General features: G+C 41.3%; 1 protein-coding gene across 1 annotated transcript in view; it reads right to left on the bottom strand.

Moving 5' to 3' along the window:
- Positions 1-13849, bottom strand: part of FBN2 (fibrillin 2) — a 340887-nt gene that overhangs the window by 97165 nt on the left and 229873 nt on the right. The window contains exon 22 of the mRNA XM_044275860.1: positions 11940-11990. Within this exon, the coding sequence (XP_044131795.1) occupies positions 11940-11990 (51 nt within the window). The remainder of the gene's footprint in view (positions 1-11939; positions 11991-13849) is intronic.

The raw sequence follows: 13849 nt of genomic DNA, 5'->3' as shown, positions 1-13849 counted from the left end.
ATGTGAAAAAATTAGGACACCCTTTGAAAGCATGTGGTTTTTTGTAACATTTTTAATAAAAGGTTATTTCATCTCCGTTTCAACAATACAGAGAGATTAAAGTAATCCAACTAAACAAAGAAAACTGAAGAAAAGTCTTTTCAAGATCTTCTGTAAATGTCATTCTACAAAAATGCCTATTCTAACTGAGGAAAAAGATAGGACACCCTTGCCCCTAATAGCGAGTGTTACCTCCTTTGGCTGAAATAACTGCAGTGAGACGGTTCTTGTAGCCATCTACCAGTCTTCGACATCGGTCTGAGGAAATTTTACCCCACTCCTCAATGCTGAACTTTTTCAGCTGTGAGATGTTTGAGGGGTTTCTTGCACGTACAGCCCTTTTCAAGTCACCCCACAGCATCTCAATGGGATTCAAATCTGGACTTTGACTTGGCCATTCCAGGACTCTCCATTTCTTCTTTTTCAGCCAATCTTTGGTTGATTTACTAGTATGTTTTGGGTCATTGTCATGTTGCATGGTCCAGTTCCGCTTCAGCTTTAATTTTCTAACTGATGGTCTCACATGTTCTTCAAGCACCTTCTGATACACAGTAGAATTCATCGTGGATTCTATGATGGTGAGCTGACCAGGTCCTGCTGCAGCAAAGCAGCCCCAAACCATGACACTTCCACCTCCATGCTTCACAGTTGGTATGAGGTTCTTTTCTTGGAATGCTGTGTTTGGTTTACGCCAAACATGTCCTCTGCTGTTGTGTCCAAATAATTCAATTTTGGACTCATCTGTCCAAAGAACATTATTCCAGAAGTCCTGGTCTTTGTCAACTTTATCTCTGGCAAATGTCAGTCTGGCCTCGATGTTTCTCTTGGAAAGCAAAGGTTTCCTCCTTGCACACCTCCCATGCAAGTTAAACTTGTACAGTCTCTTTCTGATTGTAGAGGCATGTACTTCTACATCAACAGTAGCCAGAGCCTGCTGTAGTTCTCGAGATGACACTTTAGGGTTTTTGGAGACCTCTTTTAGCATCTTGCGGTCTGCTCTTGGGGTGAACTTGCTGGGGCGACCAGTCCTGGGCATGTTGGCAGTTGTTTTGAAAGCCCTCCACTTGTAGACTATCTTCCGGACAGTGGAATGGCTGATTTCAAAATCTTTTGAGATCTTTTTAAATCCCTTCCCAGACTCATAGGCTGCTACAATCTTTTTTCTGAAGTCCTCTGACAGCTCTTTTGCTCTCACCATGGTGCTCACTCTCACTTCAACAGTCAGGAGCACACCAAACTAAATGTCTGAGGTTTAAATAGGGCAAGCCTCATTCAACATGCAGAGTAACGATCTACTAATTATGTGCACCTGGTGTGATATACCTGTGTGAGATCTGAGCCAATTTAAGAGGGAATACATGTGAGGGTGTCCTATCTTTTTCCTCAGTTAGAATAGGCATTTTTGTAGAATGACATTTACAGAAGATCTTGAAAAGACTTTTCTTCAGTTTTCTTTGTTTAGTTGGATTACTTTAATCTCTCTGTATTGTTGAAACGGAGATGAAATAACCTTTTATTAAAAATGTTACAAAAAACCACATGCTTTCAAAGGGTGTCCTAATTTTTTCACATGACTGTATGCACAAATCTTGGTTTTGTTATCATCTCTATGCACAGAGCTTGGTTCTGTTACTGTCTATATACACAGGCTTGGTTCTGTTACCGTCCCTAGGCACAGAGCTTGGTTCTGTTACTGTCTATATACACAGGCTTGGTTCTGTTACCGTCTCTAGGCACAGAGCTTGATTCTGTTACTGTTTATATACACAGGCTTGGTTCTGTTACCGTCTCTAGGCACAGAGCTTGATTCTGTTACTGTTTATATACACAGGCTTGGTTCTGTTACCGTCTCTATGCACAGAGCTTGGTTCTGTTACAGTCTCTATGCACAGAGCTTGATTCTGTTACTGTCTATATACACAGGCTTGGTTCTGTTACCGTCTCTATGCACAGAGCTTGATTCTGTTACTGTCTATATACACAGGCTTGGTTCTGTTACCGTCTCTAGGCACAGAGCTTGGTTCTGTTACCGTCTCTAGGCACAGAGCTTGATTCTGTTACTGTCTCTATGCTCAGAGCTTGATTCTGTTACTGTCTCTATGCACAGAGCTCTGTTCTGTTACCGTCTCTATGCACAGAGCTCGGTTCTGTTACCGTCTCTAGGCACAGAGCTTGGTTCTGTTACCGTCTCTATGCACAGAGCTTGGTTCTGTTACTGTATCTATATACAGTTGCAAGAAAAAGTATGATATGGATTTCTGCACAAATTGATCATAAAATGTGATCTGATCTTCATCTAAGTCAAAACAATAAACAATCACAGTCTGCTTAAACTAATAACACACAAAGAATTAAATGTTACCATGTTTTTATTGAACACACCATGTAAACATTCACATTGCAGGTGGAAAAAGTATGTGAACCCTTGGATTTAATAACTGGTTGAACCTCCTTTGGCAGCAATAACTTCAACCAAACGTTTCCTGTAGTTGCAGATCAGACATGCACAACGGTCAGGAGTAATTCTTGACCATTCCTCTTTACAGCAACATTCTTGGGATGTCTGGTGTGAATCGCTTTCTTGAGGTCATGCCACAGCATCTTAATCGGGTTGCGGTCAGGACTCTGACTGGGCCACTCCAAAAGGCGTATTTTCTTCTGTTTAAGCCATTCTGTTGTTGATTTACTTCTATGCTTTGGGTTGTTGTCCTGTTGCAACACCCATCTTCTATTGAGCTTCAGCTGGTGGACAGATGGCCTTAAGTTCTCCTGCAAAATGTCTTGATAAACTTGGGAATTAATTTCTTCTTCGATGATAGCAATCCGTCCAGGCCCTGACGCAGCAAAGCAGCCCCAAACCATGATGCCCCCACCACCATAGTTGACAGTTGGGATGAGGTTTTGATGTTGGTGTGCTGTGCCTCTCTTTCTCCACACATAGTGTTGTGTGTTTGTTCCAAACAACTCAACTTTGGTTTCATCTGGCCATAGAATATTTTGCCAGTACTGCTGTGGAACATCCAGGTGCTCTTGTGCAAACTGTAAACATGCAGCAATGTTTTTTGGGGACAGCAGAGGCTTCCTCTGTGGTATCCTCCCATGAAATCCATTCTTATTTAGTGTTTTAAATATTGTAGATTCGCTAACAGGGATGTTAGCATATGCCAGAGACTTTTGTAAGTCTTTAGCTGACACTCTAGGATTCTTCTTCATCTCATTGAGCAGTCTGCACTGTGCTCTAGCAGTCATCTTTACAGGACAACCACTCCTAGGGAGAGTAGCAGCAGTGCTGAACTTTCTCAATTTATAGACAATTTGTCTTACTGTGGACTCATGAACAGCAAGGCTTTTGTAGATACTTTTATAACCCTTTCCAGCTTTATGCAAGTCAACAATTCTTAATCGTAGGTCTTCTCAGAGCTGTTTTGTGCGAGGCATCATTCATATCAGGCAATGCTTCTTGTGATAAGCAAACCCAGAACTGGTTTGTGTTTTTTTATAGGGCAGGGCAGCTGTAACCAATACCTCCAATCTCATCTCATAAATTGGACTCCGGTTGGCTGACACCTCACTCCAATTAGCTCTTAGAGATGTCATTAGTCTAGGGGTTCACGTACTTTTACCACCTGCACTGTGAATGTTTACATGGTGTGTTCAATAAAAACATGGTAACATTTAATTATTTGCGTGTTATTAGTTTAAGCAGACTGATTGTCTATTGTTGTGACTTAGATGAAGATCAGATCACATTTTATGACCAATTTGTGCAGAAATCCATATCATTCCAAAGGGTTCACATACTTTTTCTTGCAACTGTATGCAGCTTGGTTCTGTTACTGTCTCTATGCACAGAGCTTGGTTCTGTTTTTGTACCTAGGCACAGAGCTTGGTTCTGTTATCGTATCTATGCACAGAGCTTGGTTCTGGTATCATATCTACAGTCAGGTCCATAAATATTGGGACATTGACACAATTCTAACATTTTTGGTTCTATTCACCACCACAATGGATTTGAAATGTAACGAACAAGATGTGCTTTAACTGCAGACTGTCAGCTTTAATTTGAGGGTATTTACATCCAAATCAGGTTAACGGTGTAGGAATTACAACAGCTTGCATATGTGCCTCCCACTTGTTAAGGGATCAAAAGTAATGGGACAGAATAATAATCATAAATCAAACTTTCACTTTTAATACTAGGTTGCAAATCCTTTGCAGTCAATTACAGCCTGAAGTCTGGAACACATAGACATCACCAGACGTTGGGTTTCATCCCTGGTGATGCTCTGCCAGGCCTCTACTGCAGCTTTCTTCAGTTCCTGCTTGTTCTTGGGGGAATTTTCCCTTCAGTTTTGTCTTCAGCAAGTGAAATGCATGCTCAATCGGATTCAGGTCAGGTGATTGACTTGGCCATTGCATAGCATTCCACTTCTTTCCCTAAAAAAACTCATTGGTTGCTTTTGCAGTATGCTTTGGGTCATTGTCCATCTGTATTGTGAAGCACCCTCCAATGAGTTCTAAAGCATTTGGCTGAATATGAGCAGATAATATTGTCCGAAACACTTTAGAATTCATCCTACTGCTTTTGTCAGCAGTCACATCATCAATAAATACAAGAGAACCAGTTCAATTGGCAGCCATACATGCCCACGCCATGACACTACCACCACCATTCTTCACTGATGAGGTGGTATGCTTAGGATCATGAGCAGTTCCTTTCTTTCTCCATACTCTTCTCTTCCCATCACTCTGGTACAAGTTGATCTTGGTTTCATCTGTCCATAGGATGTAGTTCCAGAACTGTGAAGGCTTTTTTAGATGTCGTTTAGCAAACTCTAATCTGGCCTTCATGTTTTTGAGGCTCACCAATGGTATACATCTTGTGGTGAACCCTCTGTATTCACTCTGGTGAAGTCTTCTCTTGATTGTTGACTTTGACACACATACACCTACCTCCTGGAGAGTGTTCTTGATCTGGCCAACTGTTGTGAAGGATGTTTTCTTCACCAGGGAAATAATTCTTTGGTCATCCACCACAGTTGTTTTCCGTGGTCTTCTGGGTCTTTTGGTGTTGCTTTTGGTTGCTGAGCTCACCGGTGTGTTACTTCTTTTTAACAATATTCCAAACAGTTGTTTTGGCCACGTCTAATGTTTTTGCCATCTCTGTGTTTCTGCTATCTCAATAGCTTGCTTCACTGATAGTGACAGCTCTTTGGATCTCATCTTGAGAGTTGACAGCAACAGATTTCAAATGCAAATAGCACACTTGAAATGAACTCTGGACCTTTTATCTGCTCATTGTAATTGGGATAACGAGGGAATAACACACACACCTGGCCATGGAACAGCTGAGAAGCCAATTGTCCCATTAATTTTGGTCCCTTAACAAGTGGGAGGCACATATGCAAACTGTTGTAATTCCTAAACCGTTCACCTGATATGGATTGAAATACCCTGAAATTAAAGCTGACAGTCTGCAGTTAAAGCACATCTTGTTCATTTCATTTCAAATCCATTGTGGTGGTGTATAGAGCCCAAAATTTTTGAATTGTGTCGATGTCCCAATATTTATGGACCTGGCTGTATACACACAGCTTGGTTCTGTTATCATATCTAGGCAAAAAGCTTGGTTCTGTTATCGTATTTATACACAGATCTTAGTTCTGTTATCGTATCTATACACAGAGCTTGGTACTGTTATCGTATCTAGGCACAGAACTTGGTTCTGTTATTGTATCCAGGCACAAAGCTTGGTTCTGTTATTGTATCTATGCACAGAGCTTGGTTCTGTTATTTTATCTATGCACAGAGCTTGGTTCTGTTATTGTATCTATGCACAGAGCTTGGTTCTGTTATTGTATCTATGCACAGAGCTTGGTTCTGTTATTGTATCCAGGCACAAAGCTTGGTTCTGTTATCATATCTAGGCACAACGCTTGGTTCTGTTATTGCATCTATGCACAGAGCTTGGTTCTGTTATTGTATCTCGGCACAAAGCTTGGTTCTGTTATTGTATCCAGGCAAAAAGCTTGGTTCTGTTATCATATCTAGGCACAAAGCTTGGTTCTGTTATTGTATCCAGGCAAAAAGCTTGGTTCTGTTATCATATCTAGGCACAACGCTTGGTTCTGTTGTTGCATCTATGTACAGAGCTTGGTTCTGCTATTGTATCTATTCACAGAGCTTGGTTCTGTTATCATATCTAGGCACAAAGTTTGGTTCTGTTATCATATCTAGGCACAGAGCTTGGTTCTGTTATTGCATCTATGTACAGAGCTTGGTTCTGCTATTGTATCTATTCACAGAGCTTGGTTCTGTTATTGTATCTATGCACATAGCTTGGTTCTAGTATCATATCTATGCGCAGAGCTTGGTTCTGGTATCGTATCTATGCACAGAGCTTGGTTATTGTATCGTATCTATGCACAGAGCTTGGTTCTGGTATCGTATCTATGCGCAGAGCTTGGTTCTGTTATTGTATCTATGCACAGAGCTTGGTTCTGGTATTGTATCTAGGCACAGAGCTTGGTTCTGGTATCGTATCTATACACAGAGCTTGGTTATTGTATCGTATCTATGCACAGAGCTTGGTTCTGGTATCGTATCTATGCGCAGAGCTTGGTTCTGTTATTGTATCTATGCACAGAGCTTGGTTCTGGTATTGTATCTAGGCACAGAGCTTGGTTCTGTTATTGCATCTATGTACAGAGCTTGGTTCTGCTATTGTATCTATTCACAGAGCTTGGTTCTGCTATTGTATCTATGCGCAGAGCTTGGTTCTGGTATCGTATTTATGCGCAGAGCTTGGTTCTGGTATCGTATTTATGCGCAGAGCTTGGTTCTGTTATTATAAAAAGAAGGAAGTTAAGCAGGCACACTCTATTTGGGTTCTAATAAATATTTATTTTGAATTAATAATCAGATGTTGGGTAATTTAGTGTTTAGGTATATGTGGTTATAGGAGTACTGTATAGGTATTATCACTCTGTGGTGAATATCCTGGAAACAAAGTAGCATAAAAAGTTGTCCAATATAATAGAGTTCCGATAAAAAATGGTCTAAAATAAAAATGATGCAAGAAAAACGGCTGCAATAAAAAGGACAGCTGCAATAAAAAAGGTCAGCTGCAATAAAAAAGTTGGAAAGAACGATGTGTCTGTTACGTCTTTCAAGTGCTATTTTCTTTATCACAATAGCTGCTGTTCAAAGGGTAAAAACAAACCAAGTATAGTTGGTAGGGATATCCCGGGTAATGTATTGTTCTTTTGTGGAGACAGTTCATCAATAGATAGTAATGCCGCTTAATCCAGGGTATCAATATTTTTCTATGTCAGTTACCATGTAAATATAGTTGCGGTACAGGCTGTAGAAGGAAGCGGTGCTCTGTGCCTGGGTGCGGCGTCCCGCACTGTCTCTGGCCACAGAGATCACTTACCCTTCCTGGCGCTGGTACTGTATTCTTCTACTCCTGGTCGGCACTTCCTGGGAGGCTGTGTGTTCAGTAGGCGTCCCTCGTGTTGCCTTGGATGCTGGGGGCGTGGTTCGCGCGTCTTGGTGAATGACGTCAGCGGCCCGTAGTAGCGATCCTATTCAGCGCTTGAATTTTCTGCTCCTCCTGCTCTGGTTCAGAGTCGCAATTAGTGTGATGATCCCCGGCTGCTTAAACGCGTTTCGGGACTTAGTCCCTTCATCAGTAAGTCTTACTGATGAAGGGACTAAGTCCCGAAACGCGTTTAAGCAGCCGGGGATCATCACACTAATTGCGACTCTGAACCAGAGCAGGAGGAGCAGAAAATTCAAGCGCTGAATAGGATCGCTACTACGGGCCGCTGACGTCATTCACCAAGACGCGCGAACCACGCCCCCAGCATCCAAGGCAACACGAGGGACGCTACTGAACACACAGCCTCCCAGGAAGTGCCGACCAGGAGTAGAAGAATACAGTACCAGCGCCAGGAAGGGTAAGTGATCTCTGTGGCCAGAGACAGTGCGGGACGCCGCACCCAGGCACAGAGCACCGCTTCCTTCTACAGCCTGTACCGCAACTATATTTACATGGTAATGACATAGAAAAATATTGATACCCTGGATTAAGCGGCATTACTATCTATTGATGAACTGTCTCCACAAAAGAACAATACATTACCCGGGATATCCCTACCAACTATACTTGGTTTGTTTTTACCCTTTGAACAGCAGCTATTGTGATAAAGAAAATAGCACTTGAAAGACGTAACAGACACATCGTTCTTTCCAACTTTTTTATTGCAGCTGACCTTTTTTATTGCAGCTGTCCTTTTTATTGCAGCCGTTTTTCTTGCATCATTTTTATTTTAGACCATTTTTTATCGGAACTCTATTATATTGGACAACTTTTTATGCTACTTTGTTTCCAGGATATTCACCACAGAGTGATAATACCTATACAGTACTCCTATAACCACATATACCTAAACACTAAATTACCCAACATCTGATTATTAATTCAAAATAAATATTTATTAGAACCCAAATAGAGTGTGCCTGCTTAACTTCCTTCTTTTTATGATTACATGCCCCTGACTGGGTGAGTCAGATCTAGCAGCCTGCACCTCTAGCATTTACCTGAGTAGTAGAGCCGTCTATTCTATTCTAATTGGTTCTGTTATTGTATCTATGCACAGAGCTTGGTTCAGGTATGGTATCTATGCGCAGAGCTTGGTTCTGGTATCGTATCTATGCACAGAGCTTGGTTCTGGTATCGTAGCTATGCGCAGAGCTTGGTTCTGTTATTGTATCTATGCACAGAGCTTGGTTCTGTTTTCGTATCTAGGGACAGAGCTTGGTTCTGTTATTGTATCTATGCACAGAGCTTGGTTCTGGTATCGTATCTATGAACAGCGCTTAGTTCTGCTATTGTATCTATTCACAGAGCTTGGTTCTTATGCACATAGCTTGGTTCTTGCTATTGTATCTATGCACATAGCTTGGTTCTTATATCGTATCTATGCGCAGAGCTTGGTTCTGGTATCGTATCTATGCGCAGAGCTTGGTTCTGGTATCGTATCTATGCACAGAGCTTGGTTCTGTTATTGTATCTATGCACAGAGCTTGGTTCTGGTATCATATCTATGCGCAGAGATTGGTTCTGTTATTGTATCTATGCACAGAGTTTGGTTCTGGTATCGTATCTATGCACAGAGCTTGGTTCTGGTATCGTATCTATACACAGAGCTTGGTTCTGGTATTGTATCTATGCACAGAGCTTGGTTCTGGTATCGTATCTATGCACAGAGCTTGGTTCTGTTTTCGTATTTAGGCACAGAGCTTGGTTCTGGTATCGTATCTATGCACAGAGCTTGGTTCTGGTATCGTATCTATACACAGAGCTTGGTTCTGGTATTGTATCTATGCACAGAGCTTGGTTCTGGTATCGTTTCTATGCACAGAGCTTGGTTCTGTTTTCGTATTTAGGCACAGAGCTTGGTTCTGGTATCGTATCTATGCACAGAGCTTGGTTCTGGTATCGTTTCTATGCACAGAGCTTGGTTCTGTTTTCGTATTTAGGCACAGAGCTTGGTTCTGGTATCGTATCTATGCACAGAGCTTGGTTCTGGTATTGTATCTATGCGCAGAGCTTGGTTCTGTTTTTGTATCTAGGCACAGAGCTTGGTACTGTTTTCATATCTAGGCACAGAGCTTGGTTCTGTTGACTTTTTCCAAGTACAAAGCTTAGTTATGATGCCATCTGCTAGTGTATGATAGTTCTGAGCATGGTTCTGTTAGCATTTCTGAGGCCCCTTTCACATGGGTGAGTTTTCAGCGTGCGGGTTTGCCGCAACGCATCCGAACCTTATCCGGACACGCTCGTGTGAAAGAGGCCTTAGTGCTCAGTTTGGTTAAGATATTGTATGTTAGTACTGAGCTTAGTTCTATTACTAGGTCTAAGTACTTGGCTCTTCTGCCATATCTATGTCTAAAGCTTATTTCTTTTACCATATCTGAGCATATCTTATTGCTGAGGTTAGTTCGGTTAGCATATCTAAGTAGCAGCTTAGGATAATATAGATAATATAGTGTATATATCATATGGATATGTTGCACGGCATTAACTTTACTAAAATGTACAAAGACCATAACTTATATGCACCTCAAAATGGTGGGAACCAAAATTGTAACTAATGCAAAAAAAACAAGCCCTCATTCAGCTACACAGCTAGAAAAATAAGGTTATGGCTTTTGGAATACAAAGACATAAAAATTACTATTTTTCCACAAAACATGCTATTACAGTTCAAAATTAGTAAAATATGAAATAATCTATACAAATCTTTTTAATAATGTTATTTATACTGTTCATGCAATAAAAAAGCCATGTAATGATAGCGGTTTTGCTATTTAAAAAGTTATGTGTCCTGGAATTTTGAGTAAAATTAGTAATGAGCGGCAGGGGCAATATTCGAATTTGCGATATTTCGCGAATATTTTGTAGAATATTCGTCATATATATTTGCAAATTCGAGAATTCGCTATGCTACATTTTTTAAGCTGGTATGTTTCCTGAGACTGGAGAAAATGGTTGGCACCGCAGAACATTAGAATAGCTTTATATGCAGATAGAGTGCTCCAATATATTTGCGTTTGCGAATTTTAGGCAATTAATGATGCACATATTTTTTCGCAATATGTGCAACTTGTGACATCACAGCACTATGTCTGTAGCATGTATGTATGGACAGCAGAACCTATTACACTGCCTAGGGTCCGCAAATTGCAGATCCGTAATACACCCGACCGGCACCCCCCATAGAACTGCCTATTCTTGTCCGCAATTGCGGACAAGAATAGTAGGACATGATCTATTTTTTTGCGGAGCCGCGGCCAGGAAGTTCGGGGCCGCGCTCCGGAAATGCAGATGCGGAGAGCACATAGTGTGCTCTCCGCATCTCTTCAGGCCCCATAGAGAATGAATGGGTCCGCACCCGTTCCCAATATTGCGGATCGGATGCGGACCCTTTTGTGGACGTGTGAATGGACTCTAACACCCTCTACTGGAACCTATTAGCTACACTATAGATCAATCTAACCTACGCTGACTATCTCCCCCTAACTATCTGAATTATATATATAAGTTAACTGTCTAATGTAATACAACAAAGCACAGAGCACAGCAATGACACTGCTGTCTCTTTCATAACTGCAATAAACCTTATAAAATGGCTGCTGGGGAGGTTCTTATATACTAGGCAACTTTCCTATTGGTTGCTAGGGATGGTGCTAAGCTGTGACAAAGCTTTCTCATTGGCCCACAAGCTAGAAGAAGGGAGGGATGATCACCTGATGGGTACTGTGTTAAAAAAACAAAAAAATGAATATTCGTCATTAGGAATATATCACTATATTCAAAATGTTCGCAAATTCTCGAAGTGCCGATATTCGCGATAAAAATTTGCTTTTTGAATATTCCGCTCAACACTATGTAAAATTGCTGTGTCATAAAGGCCTAACAATAAACTAGCAATATTTGCATGCAACTGTAGGGTGGGCCCCCAAAGTCACTTCCACTGATGAGCCCTAGGGTTCCCTTCCGACACTGGTCATATAGCAGTGGAATTGTGTTGGTGTAGTTCTGTAGTTGTAGTTTTAGTGTTATGTAGCTGTTACATTGCACTAATACAGAACTCAAGTGCCAGTTATGTGGCTGGTTTCAAGTCATGGCTTTCATCCTGGTGCCAATGTCAGTAATGCTATGACATCCATGATTTCGTTAGTACACAACAGTATTTTTTTTGCCAACAGACAGTGAAGAGCCTGAGGGATTTGTGGTACTCACAAGCCGATACTTGGGTAGAGCACTGTAAAGCATGAAATATGACTATGAACACAAAAACATCAAAGTAAAACAAGACGAACATCATCACCTTCACATGAAACTCCCATCACTCTTGCAAAGCCACGTGGACAGGCTGGATCTATAATGAAGTAAATTACATGTGATGATTTTTAAGCTTTAATGCAATTTTTTTCAGTTTGAAATAATGCTGAGATTATAAATGATGCTTTATGTTCATGTAAGCTACTATAAGATATTAAATTATTTTTAGCTATGTCTTCTGGTCCATAAAAGATATAATATATAAAAACACTTATTTTTTACTTAATAAAGAGGGAAATATGGTATTATTATTATTCTGTATATAATTGAAAGCGACGCTGGAGGATCATGCCCTTCAGCATTTCCTTTCTCCTGGTGGGCACAGCAGCTGGAGTATTTACACCAGCTGGGTCCTCACCTGCCTCCTGGTGATCTCCTCCTTAGGACATGCACACTTCCCAGCTCTTAAAGAGGACCTGTAACATCTCCTGACATCTCTGTTTTAGTAACCTATTGCATTCCCCATGTAATAACATTTCTAGAGCATCTATTCTTATGACTCTTTGTTGTGCCATTACTTTATTATTCCTACTAGAAATTCTGAATTAATTGCTAGCAGTTTGCAATGAAAATCCAGTTGGGCATTACCAGTTGGGGGTGTGCCAGCCTAACACTGGCAGCGCCGATTGGATAGTGCCAGGTGCCAGACTGTGCAGGAACAGACTCCCAACTGGTAACACCCATCTGGACCTTCATTGCAAACTGCTAGTAATCAAATGATAACTTCTTCGGAACCTAGTCCATCGTCAAATACCCACACCCCATGCACTCAGAAGCACTATAGATATTGGCTGGTGACTGGCTCATGGAGCCTTATATCTACTCCACTATTGTGTTAAGATGGCTGTACCATAGTGCAAATCAAGCACTTATTAGCTTTTGTGTCACCCCTATATTCTCATAGATTGTAAGCTTTTGTAAGCAGGGAGCTTAATATTCTTGATTTAATTGTTGACTTGTTTTTTGCCACGTTATTTATGACTGTTTGTACTTGAACCTCCTGATTGTGTAGCGCTGTGGAATATATTGGCGCTATATAAATGTTATTATTATTATTATGTTTAGCAGAAATAATAAAGGAAAAACACATTATAAAGTCAAAAGAATAGACTCCCCAGAATTGTTATGACAATATTTGCTAAAACAGCAGGTTAGGAAAGTTCCAAGTACTCTGTAGGGTCAACACAGACATAGGTTAATCTTTCTTCATCCAATGGCAGCATTCCCTGAGGTATATAGGGGGCCTTCACTTATAGGAAGGAGCATGAGTAAAAAGGTTCCTAGCGTGTCTAGTCCTGCAAAGATGAGCTATTGTATTACCGTATTCTGATCTTCTGCACCCTACCTCTACTGTTTAAGAGATTGACCCTGTGCTGCATGTCCTCCCCCCTGCCTTATCCCCATATTGACCCTGTGCCAACTGTCCCTCCCCCTACCCTACCACTATATTGACCCTGTGCCACCTATTGCCTGTTTTCTGTATTGCATGAACTCTGCCAGTCCTGACCTCGCCTTGTCCACTGACCTTGCTATTGCCTGTCCCCTTGGTGCCATGCACCAGTGTTTCTTGACCCACCTGGGTCAGCAGCCTCTGGAAAAAAAACACTATGTACTCCTAGATGTAGTGAACTGGTGGCCCCTGCTGCAAAGTCCAGATTCCTGTAAGGGAATGAAAGGGGGAAAACCAGGGGTCCACCTTGACAATGCCCTTAGGAGCAGCCTCAACCTAAATCCATTTATTGGTCGACAGCTGCTGTGTTACATTGTTATTTAGTCCGAAATATATTAGGCATGATTTATCAAACTCATTGGTTTTCATTTTCTTTCAGGAGCAGCACCACTATTGCCCATGGGCTTTACTTGGATGAATCTGGGCAGACCAGTCGAAGGAGGAGG

This window comes from Bufo gargarizans, chromosome 1, assembly GCF_014858855.1.
Source record: "Bufo gargarizans isolate SCDJY-AF-19 chromosome 1, ASM1485885v1, whole genome shotgun sequence".
NCBI lineage: Eukaryota > Metazoa > Chordata > Amphibia > Anura > Bufonidae > Bufo > Bufo gargarizans.
Note: the sequence above shows the minus strand (reverse complement) of the source record. Positions and strands in the feature narration are given on the sequence as shown.